The following is a 20,563-nucleotide window of genomic DNA, read 5'->3' as shown; positions in this document are numbered from 1 at the left end:
TTATCTTGTGTGATGACTGTATTATGATGATAGTATATATCTGTATCTTGAATCAATTTAAGTGGACCCCGACTTAAACAAGTTGAAAAACTTATTTGGGTGTTACCATTTAGTGGTCAATTGTACGGAATATGTACTTCACTGTGCAACCTACTAATAAAAGTCTCAATCAATCAATCAAAACACATAGAATCATCATACTGCTGTGATTATATGCATCAAGTGTTCATTCAAGCCTAAGGCAAAATATCGAGATATATATTGTGTATCGCAATATGGCCTTAAAATATCGCAATATTAAAAAAAGGCCATATCGCCCAGCCCTAGTTCAATGATGCCATTTCTGTTTGTCATGTATAATTTTGTCTATTTTGTGTTTCTCCTTGAATAAACAGGTCAGTTTCTTGTTACCAACCATTGTGTATTATTCAAACTCCCCTAATTCAGCTGGCTAGTTGTTATCAGGAGTACTAAAACCCTTCTCAACATGATTCTGACAACTAAGTAGGCTAAATAACTTTAAACTTTAATACATGCTCGGATAGGCCAGTATCGGTCAGTATCGGTATCGGTCAGTATCGGTATCGGATCGGAAGTGCAAAAACAATATCGGTATCGGATCGGAAGTGCAAAAACCTGGATCGGGACATCCCTACTCCCGCCAGTCTTTGCTTCGGACCCGCCAGCCCAGCAATTCTGGGAAATTCTTGGTAGTAGCGTGATGTTCGCGGCGCCACCTAAGATCATTTCTTGACGCTGTCTGCTATTTAACATCAGCATAGCCACTTAATACTTGTAACGTGTGCCAATATTACAGCGGACATTGGGTGTGACGTCATAGGTCACAGGTCATGCAGAAAAGCAACACATTTATTCGCACTAAAAGGAAAAAAGCGCCCCCCAGTGTACGGGAGACACACTGCATATGACCAATAGTCGCATTAGAGAGAGTGTTTCGACACTGGGACGTCACATGTACAGTACAGGTCAAAGGTTTGGACACACCTTCTCATTCAGTGCGTTTTCTTTATTTTCATGACTATTTACATTGTAGATTGTCACATCAAAACTATGAATGAACACATGTGGAGTTATGTACTTAACAAAAAATGGTGAAATAACTGAAAACATGTTTTGTATTCTAGTTTCTTCAAAATAGCTCTGATTACTGCTTTGCACACTCTTGGCATTCTCGCGATGAGCTTCAAGAGGTAGTCACCTGAAATTATTTCCACTTCACACATAGGCTCGAGCGACCCCCGCGACCCCGAAAGGGACAAGCGGTAGAAAAATGGATGGATGGAAGGTGTGCTTGAAGCTCATCGAGCTTTTTTTTCCCCCACTTCAGCGATAGAGACGCTAGATGCAGACAGATGACTTGATGTCGCCTGGCAGTCAAGAAAGCATTCGGTTTATTCCGCTCCGTCACTGCCGGCTGATACCGCCATCAAAGCATCCCTGTAAAAAGAGAGTGATGGTCGCAGCAAACATCCAGCGCCCACATAGAGTAAATAAACAAGGGTTAATAAAAATGTGATCTCTTTTGCTTGACACGTCATAAATAGAGTTTATCAGTTGATGTACGAGTACATTCAACTGAGAGAGATGATTTTTGGTGTCTTGCTTTGGCATATCTACAGCACAAATGGCAGACTTTTTACCCGCTGCATGTTGAGCTGAAGCAATTAGTCAATTTGCTCATTAGTCTCGCCCCTAATATTGCACACAAGCATTAATAATCGTATAGCAGTTTTCTATGAATATTTTAGTTAATTAACACACCTCTCTTAAAAACTGACATGGATTAAATCATACAAAATAATAATTTTGGAATATTTTGTGTATTAAGGGGAGCTAACACAATGGACCACTGCTACACAGTAAAATATTCTGCAGCCATACACTTTGGAGTCATATAACTTGGTATGTGACTAGGGATGTCCCAATCCAGGTTTTTGCACTTCCGATCCGATACCGATATTGTTTTTGCACTTCCTATCCTATACCGATACTGACCGATACTGGCCTATCCGAGCATGTATTAAAGTTTCAAGTTATTTAGCCTACTTAGTTGTCAAAATCATGTTGAAAAGGGTTTTAGTACTCTCGATAACAACTAGCCAGCTGAATTAAGTGAGTTTGAATAATACACAATGGTTGGTAACAAGAAACTGACCTGTTTATTCAAGAATAAACACAAAATAGACAAAATTATACATGACAAACAGAAATGGCATCATTGAACAAGGGCTGGGCGATATGGCCTTTTTTTAATATTGCGATATTTTAAGGCCATGTCACGATACACCATATATATGTGGTTATTTTGCCTTAGCCTTGAATGAACACTTGATGCATATAATCACAGCAGTATGATGATTCTATGTGTCTACATTAAAACATTCTTCTTCATACTGCATTAATATATGCTACTTTTAAACTTTCATGCAGAGAAGGAAATCACAACAAAAAAAATCACTATTTTTTTCATACGGTGTTGATGTGGAAATGTTTGCCTCGGCATTTTGATGGTGTGGATGTGTGGCACCGAACGGAGATAAGCGCCTCGACAGACATTACAATAGTTTTCTCTGTCGTGTCCGTGTGTCGAAAATTGTTATGCGCTTATTTTTTTATTTGATTTTGTGTGGCATAGATTTGCCGTGCGCAGAGGACGCTTACTCAGTGGCCTATCCTTACTCAGTGGCCTAGTGGTTAGAGTGTCCGCCCTGAGATCGGTAGGTTGTGGGTTCAAACCCCGGCCGAGTCATACCAAAGACTATAAAAATGGGACCCATTACCTCCCTGCTTGGCACTCAGTATCAAGGGTTGGAATTGGGGGTTAAATCACCAAAAATGATTCCCGGGCGCGGCCACCGCTGCTGCCCACTGCTCCCCTCACCTCCCAGGGGGTGATCAAGGGTGATGGGTTAAATGCAGAGAATAATTTCGCCACACCTAGTGTGTGTGTGACAATCATTGGTACTTTAACTTTAACTTTTACTTTGAGCAGTGCGCAATTGCACAGGCGCACCTTAGAGGGAAGGTTACTCGCACGGCTGCGCTAGCATCACAGCTAACGTTAGCCATGCTGCTACCTCTCTGCTGGGAAAGGGCGTATACGTATGTGACGTATGACGTGACTGTATGTGACGTGTGTAAGAAGGTGCGCTTGCTGTCTGTGAGAGGGAGACACAGAAAAGAGTGAGAAGAGCCTGTCGTGTAATGCCAGCAGCTAAAAGGAACTGCGTGAGAATCCACAGACCTGTGGATGTGTTGAAGGTGTGCTGGAAAATGCGGAACGGAAATTAGGGAGCAGCAGAAAAGTGGAATGTATTATTTAAATAGGTGCGTTGGAAAACACAGACCGGAGTTTTTTTTAAACTGGATCTGGATCGGCATTTTCCTATGCCTTGCCGATACGCATTTTTTGGCAAATATCGGCGGCTGATTCGATCCAAATATCGGATCGGGACAACCCTATATGTGACACATGCTAACTGTGAGCATGCTAACTTTTTGAGCTAATTTCGCAACCGTTTACCCCAGAGTCATGCAACTTAGTATGTGACACTTGTTACCTGTTCTGTTTCAGCTGATTGTATATTGTTTTCTCTAAATCCACAGCCATACACCTTAGAGTCATAACTTGGTATGTGACACATGCTAAGTGTTAGCACGCTAACGTTAGCATACTTGGCGCCATCTTGAAAGTTTGCCAATGTCTCATATTAGCATGCTAACGTTATAGGCTAGCTTTTTAACTGATTTTGTATGTTTTAACTGAAAAAAAATCATGATTTTGATACTTGGCGCTGTCTTGGAAGTATGCTAACGTCTCTTTTATTAGCATGCCAATGTTAGCATGCTAACATTTTTGATTAGCTTTTTTGCTAATGTTGAGTGTTTAAACATAAAAATCGTGATTTTTGATACTTGGCGCCATCTTGTAAGTATACTAACGTCTCCTGTATTAGCATGCTAACATTTTTGGTAGATTTTTACCTAATTTTGCATGTTTAAACCTAAAAATCATTATTTTTGATACTTGGCGCCATCTCGGAAGTATACTAACGTCTATTTGTATTAGTATGCAAACATTTTTGGTAGCTTTTTACCAAATTTTGCATGTTTAAACCTAAAAATCATAATTTTTTATATTTGGCGCCATCTTGGAAGTATGCTAACGTCTCCAAAATTAAAGGACTCGTCGCCCTCTTCTCCGTGCAGCTTTAGGACTATGATCACTGTCATCACCTCATTCCCGTTAAAAACAGCTAATGTATAGTAAGGACTGTGAAGAGGCGGTCAAAGGAATGAAATCTGCAGTTATGTATTGATTGGACGTGTCTTTGAAATTGCATCAGAAAATCTCACTGAAACTGTGACATCATACATCAGCTGCTGTGAGGACATGTGTGAGCAGACCACGACATTCTGCGCATACAACTAAAACAAGCCCTGGTTTACCCCTAAGCTTAAGAAGCTGCTTCAGGCCAAGGAGGACACCTACAGGAGTAGGGACCGGGTCCTGTCATTTTATTAACGCACGATTAACGTTTTTGACCCTCGGCCCGTTCCGTAGAATGGGGAAATGTGTAATGACGTCCAGTCACTGTTGAGCCACAGGCTCGAAAATAGGCTCACAGAACTACACAAAGAAAGGGGGACCTTTATGTAAGGAAAAATCAGATCCAAAGCAATGGCAAGTCGTTCTCCTGAGAAGACAGGACAATTTTACCTTCAATCGCTGTGAGACGACATATATATATATATGTATATGTATATATATATATATATATATATATATATATATATATATATATATATATATATATATATATATATATATATATATACTGAAATGCTCTCACATAAACAACTGAAATGTTTTTCTCTCTCACTCACACAACTGAAACACTCTCATACACACTACTAAAACACTCTTATACACTACTGAAATGCTCTCACATTGTTTCAGTAGTGTATATAAGAGTGTTTCAGTAGTGTGTGTGAGAGAAAAACATTTCAGTTGTTTATGTAAGAGCATTTCAGTAGTGTGTATAAAAGTGTTTCAGGAGTGTGTATGAGAGAAAAACATTTCAGTTGTTTATGTGAGAGCATTTCAGTAGTGTATGTAAGAGGTATTTCTGAATAATGTCCCTAACGACCCCTCATACGTTTCCACCTGCGATCCGTGCTCAACGCGGTGAATACGTATCAGGTTTTTTTAGCAATGAGGTCAAGTGACAACATCAACATGAAACATGGCGCTTCATCGCCTAAGTCGTTGTTTTCTCTCTCTCTCTCTCTCTCTCTCAGCTGACGTATCTGCCGCCGCCGTGGGGCGACTGCAAGGCTACCCCGATGGACTCAGACTTTTTCAGCACGTACAGCATCACGGCCTGCCGCATCGACTGCGAGACCAGATACCTGGTGGAGAACTGCAACTGCAGGATGGTGCACATGCCGGGTAAGGAATGCACCCCTCCCCATCGCCGCCCCCCCCACCCTGCTGCTGATTGCACTGATATTGAAGCAGCACTTACTCACCACGAAGGGACCGGAGGAAATCAAGTACTTTCACAGTCGAGTGGAATGGAACACTCAACTGTTTCCCCTTTGCTTCGCTGTGAGGGAATAACAGATGATTGACGGCCTCCTTGTTCACAAGGGGTGGAATTGTCATGCAAGACCTTTTCTCATTTTTACCTCTCACACTTGCGATCAAGCTCAATCAGCAGTAGTTGTTCTCTACAGTTGCACTCAGATTGTCCGACTTTGACGACATTGCTGTTGCGTACGGGGGGAGTAGACGGCACAGACAACAAGGGCGTGGTATTAACTCTAGATTCATTTATATACATACAATATATATGTATATAAATAACAAATAATAATATAATAAACCAAGGGAGTGTGACAAAAATCCAAGAGTGTGTGTGTGTGTAAGACTACGTGTGGAGATTAGCTGTCGAGTGTTACCGCAAATGTTGAGCGAGAAGCGGAAGTCCTGAGGGGAAAGGCAGGCTCAAATGTCCGTGAGACAGGCAGGTTGTCGAGGGGATAGCGAGGCGTCGAAGGTCCGTGTCCAAGCGGGAGGTCGAGATCCAAGAGGCAGTCAGGGAAGCAGAAGGAACGACGAGACGCACAGCTCGTCACAAGGAACGAAGTTAGACTGCAGGAAGGACGACAAGGAAGACACGAGACCAATAAAACACGATGGTGGAGAACACACAGAGAGAGAGCAAGGTTGCATAGAGCTTGATGATCGCCTACGGAGCTCGAACAGAAGATTACGTTGTGGCCCCGGATAGCAGGTTGAACAGGCTTATGAAGGCAGGACCCCTCATTAGCGCCAGGTGCGTTGAGTGCTGATGGAAAGCCGCTTGTGCCCGTGATCTTGTTCTTTCGGTCATAACCCAAAGCTCATGACCATAGGTGAGGATGGGAACCTAGATCGAGCGGTAAATTGAGAGCTTTGCCTTCCGGCTCAGCTCCTTCTTCACCACAACGGATCGATACAGCGTCCACATTGCTGAAGACGCCGCACCGATCCGCCTGTCGATCTCACGATCCACTCTTCCCTCACTCGTGAACAAGACTCCGAGGTACTTGAACTCCTCCACTTGGGGCAAGATCTCCTCCCCAACCCAGAGATGGGACTCCCTCACCCTTTTCCCGGCGAGGACCATGGACTCGGACTTGGAGGTGCTGATTCTCATCCCAGTCGCTTCACACTCGGCAGGGAACCGATCCAGTGAGAGCTGAAGATCCTGGCCAGATGAAGCCATCAGGACCACATCATCTACAAAAGCAGAGACCTAATCCTTCAGCCACCAAACCGGATCCCTTCAACGCCCTGACTGCGCCTAGAAATTATGTCCATAAAAGTTATGAACAGAATCGGTGACAAAGGGCAGTGGGAGTCCAACCGTCACTGGAAACGGGTCCGACTTACTGCCAATGCGGAGCAAGCTCTGATACCGAACATTCAGGGAGTGGACCGCCTCAATCAGACAGTCCGATACCCCCATACTCTAAATCAGTGGTTCTCAACCTTTTTTCAGTGATGTACCCCCTGTGAATTTTTGTTTAATTCAAGTACCCCCTAATCAGAGCAAAGCATTTTTGGTTGAAAAAAAGTGATAAAGAAGTAAAATACAGCACTACGTCATCAGTTTCTGATTTATTAAATTGTACAAAATATTGCTCATTTGTAGTGGTCTTTCTTGAACTATTTGGAAAAAAAGATAGGTTTTTATTTATATTTATAAAGGATTTCTGAATTGTTGCTATTCTTAGAATATTTAAAAAAAATCTCACATACCCCTTGGCATACCTTCAAGTACCCCCAGGGGTACGCGTACCCCCATTTGAGAACCACTGCTCTAAATGATGACATCTATAGTTATAATTTGATAAAGACGGGGAAAAACATGCATACTCGTAACGACGCGTGCAACAACCATGAAATGCAACTCATCCCAGCAAATAAAAATGCATGATTTTTCCGGGAGAGTCTTGATAGTTCAACATGTCTGGGAACGAAACCGACAGATAATCCTTGAGATTAGTCGACTAATCTTATTTTTGATAACGTATAGGCATAGTTTGCATTTTTTGTTCGTATCTGCTATTAGCGGTAACTCTTAATTACCGATTCCGATATCAACCGATACCAATATATACAGTCGTGGAATGAACACATTATTATGCCTAATTTTGTTGTGATGCCCCGCTGGATGCATTAAACAATGTAACAAGGTTTTCCAAAATAAATCAACTCAAGTTATGGAAAAAAATGCCAACATGGCACTGCCATATTTATTATTGAAGTCACAAAGTGCATTATTTTTTTTTAACATGCCTCAAAACAGCAGCTTGGAATTTGGGACATGCTCTCCCTGAGAGAGCATGAGGAGGTTGAAGTGGGCGGGGTTGGTGGGGCGGGGTTGAGGTGGGGGAGTAGGGGGTAACGATGGGTGTATATTGTAGCGTCCCGGAAGAGTTAGTGCTGCAAGGGGTTCTGGGTATTTGTTCTGTTGTGTTTATGTTGTGTTACGGTGCGGTTGTTCTTGTTTGGTGTGGGTTCACAGTGTAACGCATATTTGTAACAGTGTTAAAGTTGTTTATACGGCCACCCTCAGTGTGACCTGTATGGCTGTTGACCAAGTATGCATTCACTTGTGTGAGTGAAAAGCCGTAGATATTATGGGATTGGGCCGGCACGCAAAGGCAGTGCCTTTAAGGTTTATGGTGCTCTGTACTTCTTCCTATGTCCGTGTACCACTCCGTACAGCGTCGTTTTAAAAAGTCATACATTTTACGTTTTGAAACCGATACCGATAATTTCCGATATTACATTCTAAAGCATTTGTCGGCCGATAATATCGGCAGTCCAATATTATCGAACATCTCTACTCACAATGAAACTCTAAGAAGTCTCTAACCTCCATACAGTGTTTCTCCACCAAGGACTAAGTCACGTGTTGCTTGGAGGTCAACAACTTATTTGGTTCAATCAAATACAAATTGTTTTTTAACCTTCATGTAATGTTCTTTTTTTGAACATCTCTATGAAAAATTTACCTACCAAAAGTTTCTGGACTGTGGTAAGGGTCTGTCAGGAGTTTCAAATTATCATTTGCTTCACTGTCGGTCACAGGTACCAAACTCAAGGCCCGGGGGCCAGATCTAAAGTTAAAGTTAAAGTTAAAGTACCAATGATTGTCACACACACACTAGGTGTGGCGAAATTATTCTCTGCATTTGACCCATCACCCTTGATCACCCCCTGGGAGGTGAGGGGAGCAGTGGGCAGCAGCGGTGGCTGCGCCCGGGAATCATTTTGGTGATTTAACCCCCAATTCCAACCCTTGATGCTGAGTGCCAAGCAGGGAGGGAATGGGTCCCATTTTTATAGTCTTTGGTATGACTCGGCCGGGATTTGAACTCCCAACCTACCGATCTCAGGACGGACACTCTAACCACTAGGCCACTGAGTAGGTCTGGGCCGCCACGTCATTTTATGTGTCCCTCAAAAGCCTGGAATAGTGATGTAACGATAATCGTAATCATGATAAATCGTGACGGTTAGTATTATTGTTTCAAATTGTAATTATTGTACAACCGTGTTTGATTCCCGCACTTTGAAAAAAGTCACGTTTCCCGGAGAAGCAGCTAGCGCGCTAATCGCTGGCTCGCTTGAATGCTAACATGAATGCAAGACACATTGATTTTTCTCCCTTGCAAACAACAGCCGTTTTGCCGTTGTTACAAAAAAAAGAAAACTTCACATAAGGAAATAAATGTTTAAGGGTTGAAATTAAAAATAATATGGAATTTATTTAATATTTTTTCTGCCAAGAAATAATATTGTGTGTCTTTTCATTTTTTTATATCTAATATTTAAAAAACAAGTTTAGTGTGTGTATAAACAGGAATCTTTTGGGCACCACACGATTCGATTCGATTCTTGGGGTTAATGATTCGATTCAGAATTGATTATTGATTCAAAACGATTCTTGATTCAAAATCAATACTTTTTAATAACGGGTGCCAGTTCTTTGATTAACTACAATCCTCCATAAAGTAGATAAACAGCTGTGATAAATGTCTAAATTACTTGAAAGAAAACTAGTTTTGTTTAATTCAATTAGACCCAAATATTTAATAAAGTCAAATACAAATAAGGCAACAAAAGAAATATTCCACACTTCTCTTTTGTAAAGTAAATCTGTACAGCAGATATGATCATCTACATCGACAATATAATTTTCCTATGTGGCTGGACAGGACAGAAACAAAAACAAAAACTTTTTTTTTTTACACCCCTAGTGTTTAAGTACTTTTTTAACCGTAAAAATTTTGGTCACAATAACCGAAATATGAATATCCATATCGTCACATCACTAGCTTGTAAATAATGCGTCAACAAAGTACTTTAGCTTCCTTGCTCAATGTATTTGTTCTTTCAATTTTGACAATAAAAATGTACAGATGCAGTAACATATCTTATAAACTGTAATGTTATCTGATATTCCAAGCATTTTTCGTCTTAAAAAAATCCCTAAAAATCAAATTCATCGACTTTAAATTTGTGATTTCAAAGCAAAATATCCATCAATTTCCATCCATCCATCCATTTTCTACAACTTGTCCCGTTCGGGGTTGCGGGGGGTGCTGTAGCCCATCTCAGTTTGCTTATGAAAAAAATCATAATTGCGTAGGCACAATAATCATAAGGCGATGAAACGTTTATATTCAAAATTGAGCTGTTTGGCCACAATACCCAGCAATATGTTTGGAGAAGAAAATGTCAGGCCTTTAATCCCAGGAACACCATTCCTACCGCATGGTAAGCATGGTGGTGGTAGTATTATGCTCTGGGCCTGTTTTGCTGCCAATGGAACTGGTGCTTTACAGAGAATAAATGGGACAATGAAAAAGGAGGATTACCTCCAAATTTTTCAGGACAACCTAAAATCATCAGCCCGGAGGTTGGGTCTTGGGCACATTTGGGTGTTCCAACAGGACAATGACCCCAAACACACGTCAAAAGTGGTAAAGGAATGGCTAAATCGGGCTAGAATGAAGGTTTTAGAATGGCCTTCCCAAAGTCCTGACTTAAACGTGTGGACAATGCTGAAGTAACAAGTCCATGTCAGAAAAGCAACACGTTTAGCTGAACTGCACCAATTTTATCAAGAGGAGTGGTCAAAAATTCATCCAGAAGCTTGTGGATGGCTACCAAAAGCACCTTATTGCAGTGAAACTTGCCAAGCGACATGTAAGCAAATATTAACATTGCTGTATGTATACTTTTGACCCAGCACATTTGCTCGCATTTTCAGTAGACCCATAATAAATTCATAAAAGAAGCAAACTTCATGAATGTTTTTTGTGACCAACAAGTATGTGCTCCAATCACTCTATCACAAAAAAATAAGAGTTGTAGAAATGATTGGGAACTCAAGACAGCCATGACATTATGTTCTTTACAAGTTAGGGATGTCCCGATCCGATATTTGGATCGGATCGGCCGCCGATATTTGCCAAAAAATGCGTATCGGCAAGGCATGGGAAAATGCCGATCCAGATCCAGTTAAAAAAAAACTCCGCTCCGTGTTTTCCAACGCACCTATTTAAATAATACATTCCACTTTTCTGCTGTTCCCTAATTTCCGTTCCGCATTTTCCAGCACACCTTCAACACATCCACAGGTCTGTGGATTCTCACACAGTTGCTTTTAGCTGCTGGCATTACACGACAGGCTCTTCTCACTCTTTCCTGTGTCTCCCTCTCACAGACAGCAAGCGCACCTTCTTACACACGTCACATACTGTCACGTCATACGTCACATACTGACACGTCATACGTCACATACGTATACGTCCTCTCCCAGCAGAGAGGTAGCAGCAAGGCTAACGTTAGCTGTGATGCTAGCGCAGCCGTGTGACCAACGTTCTCTCTAAGGTGCGCGCTTGTGCAACTGCGCACTGCTCAAACGTCCTCTGCGCATAGCAATTATATGCCACGCACAAAATCAAATAAAAAAATAAGCACATAACAATTTTCGGCACACGGACACGACAGAGAAAACAGTTTTCGTCATCATTGTTCAAATATTGTAACGTCTGTCGAGACGCTTATCTCCGTTCGGTGTCACACGCCCACACCATCAAAATGCTGAGGCAAACATTTCCACATCAACACCTTATGAAAAAATTAGTGATTTTTTTAGTTGTGATTTCCTTCTCTGCATGAAAGTTTAAAAGTAGCATATATTAATGCAGTATGAAGAAGAATGTTTTAATGTAGACATGCAAGCCTTGAAAGAAAATGTTGAAAATCAAGACTACATTTCCTGCAAATGGGTGCATTTCTACCCTATATTTTAACTTTAGATTTATTCTCATATCAAACTCTTGGCTGTCTTTTTGACACTTACATCCGGCGCCCCCCTCCACACCCTGGATTATAAATAATGTATATAATTCAATGTGATTATCTTGTGTGATGACTGTATTATGATGATAGTATATATCTGATAGTATATATCTGTATCATGAATCAATTTAAGTGGACCCCGACTTAAACAAGTTAAAAAACTTATTGGGGTGTTACCATTTAGTGGTTAATTGTACGGAATATGTACTTCACTGTGCAACCTACTAATAAAAGTCTCAATCAATCAATCAAAACACATAGAATCATCATACTGCTGTGATTATATGCATCAAGTGTTCATTCAAGGCTAAGGCAAAATATCGAGATATATATCGTGTATCGCAATATGGCCTTAAAATATCGCAATATTAAAAAAAGGCCATATTGCCCAGCCCTAGTTTCAATGATGCCATTTCTGTTTGTCATGTATAATTTTGTCTATTTTGTGTTTATCCTTGAATAAACAGGTCAGTTTCTTGTTACCAACCATTGTGTATTATTCAAACTCCCCTAATTCAGCTGGCTAGTTGTTATCAATAGTAATAAAACCCTTTTCAAAATGATTCTGACAACTAAGTAGGCTAAATAACTTTAAACATTAATACATGCTATAGGCCAGTATCGGTCAGTATCGGTATCGGATCGGATGTGCAAAAACAATATCGGTATCGGATCGGAAGTGCAAAAACCTGGATCGGGACATCCCTATTACAAGTGTATATAAACTTTTGACCACGACTGTATACCCACTGTTACAAGCTGCTCTCAATGAAAACCAGTTTGACGCCCCTGCAAGTGTAAATGATCCTGACACTGATAGTATTCTCTGCTTCCTCCTACAGGAGACGCCCCGTACTGCACCCCTGAGCAGTATAAGGAGTGTGCAGACCCAGCCTTAGGTAAGAGATAACCCACAATGGTCCTAATGGAAGCTGATAGTCGGGAATGCTCCCGGGTGATGGCGTCCATCCTGGAACATTAAAATGGCAGACATGCCTTCAAGACTAATTGGCTCGCACTGCCAGACGCTGTTTTGGCACCTGTCCGCCTTACCTTGCAGCATGCCTTTCTTCCTCTGTCCACAATAAACATCACTTGTCGTCTACCCGTGAAGCACCTCTCACTCTCCCTGTCCCTCCCGCAGACTTTCTGGTGGAGAGGGACAACGACTACTGCGTGTGCGAGACGCCGTGCAACATGACGCGCTACGGGAAAGAGATGTCCTTCGTCAAGATTCCCAGCAAAGCGTCCGCCAAGTACCTCGCCAAGAAGTTCAACAAGACGGAGCAGTACATAGCGTAGGTTTTGTTTTTCAATTTACATCCGCCATTGTAAATGGTGAATGGGTTATACTTGTATAGCACTTTTCTACCTTCAAGGTACTCAAAGCGCTTTGACAGTTTCTACATTCACCCATTCACACACTGATGGCGGGAGCTGCCATGCAAGGCCCTAACCACCATCAGGAGCAAGGGTGAAGTGTCTGCTCAAGGACACAACGGACGTGACGAGGTTGGTAGAAGGTGGGGATCGAACCAGGAACCCTCAGGTTGCTGGCACGGCCACTCTCCCAACCGTGCCACGCTGTCCCCATGTACCGACTTGCCATGGCTTTAGCCCCCTTTTTTTGCTCACTATTTTCAAGCGTGTTGCTTCCACAGTAACTGAACACCATTACGGTTCCCCAGGCTACGGAACGCACCAAGGGTCAAAAAAGGAATCGGGAGGCATGAGCCTTAATCGTGCGTTAAAAAAAATTGTTAAAGGAACTTGTAGTTAACGAGTTATGTCTGGGTTGTGACATGCCCACGCATGCCTGAGCTCTCAATTACGGTACCTGTATTTTTTTCCGGGGTATAGAACACACCGGCATATAAGCCAGACCCACCGAATGTGAGAAAAAAATGAAATAAAATTATTAGATTAGTTGCGCCGGACTATAAGACGTTGCAGAATCAGTTATATGCACAGAAATATTTAGTAAATGTTTATTTCCACACCTTAATTGTTTCCAAACGGTGCCTGTAAGACGGCAGTAAAACGGCAGATCAAACAAAACAGAAGTCATCGTCATGGAAACACTAGCTGAGAAAGCTAGCTCTCCAATCAGCTAAACAGACTCAATAACTCCATGGTGACGACTTGGTGAATTTACTGAGTAATGTCAGTTAATAACCCCTCCATCCATCCATCTATCTATCCATTTTCTACTGCTTGTCCCTCTCGGAGTCGCGCTCGCTCGGGCTGAAGGCATGGCAGGGTTTCCCCTGGATTGCCAAGATACCTGTGGCGGTGAGGGTGTGGTTAGGGGGCGTGGTCACAATGACGCCATTGTATATATTGCATAGTTTGCTATGATGATATGATTTTCTTTTGAAAAGACTTTAAAAATGTATACATACAATAAAAAACAAATCTGTGTTATTATCTAGTATTAACATGTATTTTTATAACATTTCATTTTTCTATATTTTAAATGTTTCATATGTCTAGAGATTTTTAGTGACCATTTATTTATTAAATAAAACTGGCAACAAATCTAGCATCTTAATCTGGTGTTATTATAGAATGTACGTGTGTTAAGAGACTTTTTACCGTCCGTGCCTGAAAGCGGATTGGCGGAGAATTAGGAAGTGTGGTTATGTGTCCAGAGAAGCACGGAAACGAAAGTGTGTGCAGGGGAGATTAAAACCTGTTGGATTTTGGCCGGTTTTTGTCATATACTTAGCAATAAAACTTAAAAATAGCGTTGGACGATGTTAAATTAAAGTACCAATGATTGTCACACACACACTAGGTGTGGTGAAATTTGTCCTCTGCATTTGACCCATCCCCTTGTTCACCCCCTGGGAGGTGAGGGGAGCAGTGGGCAGCAGCGGTGCCGCGCCTGGGAATCATTTTTGGTGATTTAACCCTCAATTTTAACCCTTGATGCTGAGTGCCAAGCAAGGAGGTAATGCGTCCCATTTTTAAAGGGGAACATTATCACAATTTCAGAAGGGTTAAAACCATTAAAAATCAATTTTCAGTGGCTTATTTTATTTTTCAAAATTTTTTTCAAAATTTTACCCATCACACAATATCCCTAAAAAAAGCTTCAAAGTGCCTGATTTTAACCATCGTTATATACACCCGTCCATTTTCCTTTGACGTCACATAGTGATGCCAATACAAACAAACATGGCGGATAGAACAGCAAATTATGGCGACATTAGCTCGGATTCAGACTCGGATTTCAGCGGCTTAAGCGATTCAACAGATTACGCATGTATTGAAACGGATGGTTGTAGTGTGGAGGCAGGTAGCGAAAACGAAATTGAAGAAGAAACTGAAGCTATTGAGCCATATCGGTTTGAACCGTATGCAAGCGAAACCGACGAAAACGACACGACAGCCAGCGACACGGGAGAAAGCGAGGACGAATTCGGCGATCGCCTTCTAACCAACGATTGGTATGTGATTGTTTGGCATTAAAGGAAACTAACAACTATGAACTAGGTTTACAGCATATGAAATACATTTGGCAACAACATGCACTTTGAGAGTGCAGACAGCCCAGTTTTCGTCAATTAATATATTCTGTAGACATACCCTCATCTGCTCTCTTTTCCTGGGGGTCTGGCGGCAGATTTCTTTGACTTTATCGTTGGAAATGCATCTGCTTTGAGTGTCGCAGGATATCCACACATTCTTGCCATCTCTGTCGTAGCATAGCTTTCGTCGGTAAAGTGTGCGGAACAAACGTCCAATTTCTTGCCACTTTTGCATCTTTGGACCACTGGTGCAACTTGAATCCGTCCCTGTTCGTGTTATTACACCCTCCGACAACACACCGACGAGGCATGATGTCTCCAAGGTACGGAAAACAGTCGAAAAAACGGAAAATAACAGAGCTGATTTGACTCGGTGTTTGTAATGTGTTTGAGAAAATGGCGGATTGCTTCCCGGTGTGACGTCACGTTGTGACGTCATCGCTCCAAGAGCGTATAATAGAAAGGCGTTTAATTTGCCAAAATTCACCCATTTAGAGTTCGGAAATCGGTTAAAAAAATATATGGTCTTTTTTCTGCAACATCAAGGTATATATTGACGCTTACATAGGTCTGGTGATAATGTTCCCCTTTAAAGTCTTTGGTATGACTCGGCCGGGGTTTGAACTCACAACCTACCGATCTCAGGGCGGACACTCTGAACATATTGCTGGGTATTGTGGCCAAACAGCTCAATTTTCGTTTCATCTGACCACAGAACTTTCCTCCAGAAGGTCTTATCTTTGTCCATGTGATGCCAGATGAAGCAAAAATTGAGCTGTTTGGCCACAATACCCAGCAATATGTTTGGAGGAGAAAAGATGAGGCCTTTAATCCCAGGAACACCACCCGTACCGTCAAGCATGGTGGTGGTAGTATTATGCTCTGGGCCTGTTTTGCTGCCAATGGAACTGGTGTTATGCAGAGAGTAAATGGGACAATAAAAAAGGAGAATTCCCTCCAAATTCTTCAGGACAACCTAAAATCTTCAGCTCGGAGGTTGGGTCTCGGGCGCAGTTGGGTGTTCCAACAGGACAATGACCCCAAACACACGTCAAAAGTGGTAAGGATTGGCTAAATCAGGCTATAATTAAGGTTTTAGAATGGCCTTCCCAAAGTCCTGACTCAAACCCCATTGAGAACATGTGGACAATGCTGAAGAAACAAGTCCATGTCAAAAAACCAACAAATTCAGCTGAATTGCGCCAATTTTGTCAAGAGGAGTGGTCAAAAATTCAACCAGAAGCTTGTGGATGGCTACCAAAAGCGCCTTATTGCAGTGAAACTTGCCAAGGGACATGTAAGCAAATATTAACATCGCTGTAATTATACTTTTGACCCAGCACATTTGCTCACATTTTCAGTAGACCCATAATAAATTCATAAAAGAACCAAACTTCATGAATGTTTTTGGTGACCAACAAGTATGTGCTCCAATCACTCTATCACAAAAAAATACGAGTTGTAGAAATTATTGGAAAAATGTAAGACAGCCATGACATTATGTTCTTTACAAGTGTATGTAAACTTTTGATCGCGACCGTATATATATACATATACACACACATATATACATACATACATACATACATATATACATATATATATACTTACATACATACATACATACATACATACATACATACATACATATATATATATATATATATATATATATATATATATATATATATATATATATATATATATATATATACATACCGTATTTTCCGCACCATAAGCCGCCCTGGGTTATAAGCCGCGCCTTCAATGAACGGCATATTTCAAAACTTTGTCCACCTATAAGCCGCCCCGTGTTATAAGCCGCATCTAACTGCGCTAAAGGGAATGTCAAAAAAACAGTCAGATAGGTCAGTCAAACTTTAATAATATATTAAAAACCAGCGTGATGTGGGTGCGCATGGAGTCGTATATCAACATGGACGGAGCTGCGTGAAAAAAGCCACCCGGCCTCTTCGCGTAAACTTCCCTTAACCACTCGCTCACCTTTTTTTCATCCATCCATCCCTTCGAGTTAGCTTTTATGATGACGCCGGCTGGAAAGGTCTCTTTTGGCAAGGTCTTCCTTTTGAATATCACCATGGGTGGAAGTTTCTGGCTTCTAGCATGGCAAGCTAGAACCACAGTGAAGGATGACTTCTCATTCCCTGTGGTGCGAATATTCACTGTACGTGCTCCCGTTGTATCCACAGTGCGGTTCACAGGAATATCAAAAGTCAGTGGAACCTCGTCCATGTTGATAATGTTCTCTGGCCGGATCTTTTTTTCAGCTATCTTGTTTTTACAATATGCACGGAAAGTAGCCAGCTTTTCTTGAAAGTCTTTAGGCAGTTGCTGTGAAATAGTAGTCCGTGTGCGGATGGAGAGATTGCGTCTTTTCATGAACCGGAAACCTGTCGCTTAGTAGGAGCCATTTTGTGGTCTTTACAGATGTAAACACACAAAGGAAATGAAACGTAATATCCGCGCGCTTCTTCTTCTTCTACGGGGGCGGGTGGTTGCTTACAGTAGAAGAAGAAGCGCTTCCTCTTCTATGGGGGCGGGTGCTTACCTTGGCGGTTGCTTGCGTAGAAGAAGAAGCGCTTCCTCTTCTACCGGGAAAAAAGATGGCGGCTGTTTACCGTAGTTGCGAGACCTAAACTTTATGAAAATGAATCTTAATATTAATCCATATATAAAGCGCACCGGGTTATAAGCCGCACTGTCAACTTTTGAGTAAATTTGTGGTTTTTAGGTGCGGCTAATAGTGCGGAAAATACGGTATATATATATACATACATACATACTTCCGTATATAAATATATATATATGTATATATATATGTATGGATATATGTATATATATCTATATATATACATATATATATGTATATATGTATGTATGTATATATATGTATGTATGTATGTACTGTATATGTATGTATGTATGTATGTATATATATACACACGCAGTGTTGGGTTAGTTACTGAAAACCAGTAACTAGTTACAGTTACTAGTTGCTTTATTTCAAAAGTAACTCAGTTACTTACTCAGTTACTTACACCAAAAAGTAATGCGTTACTGTGAAAAGTAACTATTTAGTTACTTATTTTTTTCTCCTTTTTTTTAAGGCTCCCATTAATGCCCTTTTAGCCTTCATTTCAGTACTGTTATTGCACTGGAGAATAATACAATGTGTTGATCAACTTGACATGCATTTGCATCACTGAACTCTGCTAAGCAATGTGGTCTACATACAACACACAAAGACAAAGAAATGTTTCAAAGGGCCAATTTATTTCAGGCCACAACAAATTGACAAAACTATTTGAAATAGCTGCAACATAACATACATAAGTAACAAACCGCATAATAACAACATAGCTGTAAAGCTGGCTTCACCCAAGGAAGGCACACATGACATACACAAAGCCTAATCAGGCATTTTTTTTCTCTCAAGGAATTGTGAAATAAAATCATGTATTCAGGAGATCAACACTGTAGTGAAGCCCAGAAGACTCTACACATTTCCCCAGTTTTAGTTTAGAGAAAATGAAAGATTGGCCTGGCCCACTAGCATCCCTCTTTATGTTTGTGAACTTTATAGTCTATACATTTAGAGTGATGTGATAATCAAACACTCTAGAAGTCTAGAATGAAATAGTATATAAGAGAATTGATAGAGTGTGTACCTTCAATGATGAGCAGAGGCAGAGTGTGGAGTGTTTTCTTTAGCTCGCTTTCCATGTTTATGTACTCACTGTCCAGGTACTTGGAACATGTTTTCTGTGCCATTTGTTGTTTGATGCCGGTATCATGCTATTTAGCTGCCAGAAAACGGGTGACTCTACTGTAGAAATAGCCTGCATGTCTTCTAGCACATACACTGCAATGGCTCTATCAATGTTGTCCTGGCTAGCAGTCCCTCCGTTAAAATCCTTAGGTGGAGGTGAAGTGGCATCGGAGTCTGTGTCTCTCTTTACTAGCTTCGTCAAAGCATGTTGCTTATGTGGCGTGGCGAAGTTGGGAGAGTGGCCGTGCCAGCAATCTGAGGGTTACTCGTTCAATCCCCACCTTCTACCATCCTAGTCACGTCCGTTGTGTCCACTTCAACCTTGCTCCTGATGGGTCCTGGTTAGTGCCTTGCATGGCAGCTCCCGCCATCAGTGTGTGAATGTGTGTGTGAATGGGTGAATGTGGAAATAGTGTCAAAGCGCTTTGAGTTCCTGAAAAAGGTAGAAAAGCTATACAAGTATAACCCATTTACATTTATGTAGCTGTTTCAGCAGATTTGAATTGCTGTTTTGGGCAGTATTCCCGGGTGCGGTCACTGTTGCTACTCACTGCTCCCCTCACCTCCCAGGGGGTGATCAAGGGTGATGGGTCAAATGCAGAGAATAATTTCACCACACCTAGTGTGTGTGTGACAATCATTGTCACTTTAACTTTAAGTAGATGGGATCTTTGATCCAAGACACAACTTACATTTACCGGTAACTAAAATGTTATTTTCTTTGTGCTCGACAAAAGAAAAGTAGTGACAATGTCTCCATGTAACTCGACTTCTGACTTCGCCATGATGTCTTTTTAGTTGTTATGAGAGTAGCGTGTGTGTGTTTGTGTGGCCCTTTAAGAAATGACAGCATGTGAGGTGAGTGACGTCAGTGAGTGAGTGGGCGAGAGAGGTGAGGGAGCGCAACAGTGGATGCGTGCAGGTGCTCTAGCTTGGTGGATGGCTGCGTGCAAGACACCAATAAAGTCACAAAATTGCAACAAACCGCCGGCCTCGTCATTCACCCTCGAGTCCGGAGCTGTAAAGACCCACTGCCGGGTAAAGTGAAGGGTGTTAGCCCCGAAGTACATAGGCCCTGGAGGAACGTCTCCCCTGCGCTCCGCTCCTCGGTCGAGGAAAGCACGCCTTTTCTTTTACTTGTGAGACAGAAGGACGACACTTCTTCTGTTTCTAGCCGATACTACATTAAAAAATAACGTAAAATAACGCAGTAACGCATCATGTAGTAACGGTAACTGAGTTACTGGATATAAAAAAATAACGCGTTAGATTACTAGTTACCGCCGA

General features: G+C 41.5%; 1 protein-coding gene across 3 annotated transcripts in view; it reads left to right on the top strand.

Moving 5' to 3' along the window:
* The window catches only part of asic1b (acid-sensing (proton-gated) ion channel 1b), a 481,184-nt gene that overhangs the window by 430,862 nt on the left and 29,759 nt on the right, over positions 1-20,563 (top strand). For all 3 annotated transcript variants that reach the window (XM_061940305.2, XM_061940288.2, XM_061940297.2), the window contains 3 exons: positions 5,323-5,473; positions 12,796-12,852; positions 13,098-13,251. In XM_061940305.2, the coding sequence (XP_061796289.1) occupies positions 5,323-5,473; positions 12,796-12,852; positions 13,098-13,251 (362 nt within the window). The remainder of the gene's footprint in view (positions 1-5,322; positions 5,474-12,795; positions 12,853-13,097; positions 13,252-20,563) is intronic.

Source organism: Nerophis lumbriciformis, linkage group LG03, assembly GCF_033978685.3.
Source record: "Nerophis lumbriciformis linkage group LG03, RoL_Nlum_v2.1, whole genome shotgun sequence".
In the NCBI taxonomy this organism is placed as follows: Eukaryota; Metazoa; Chordata; class Actinopteri; order Syngnathiformes; family Syngnathidae; genus Nerophis; species Nerophis lumbriciformis.
The sequence above is the reverse complement of the archived record's forward strand: the minus strand, read 5'-3'. Positions and strand labels throughout refer to the sequence as shown.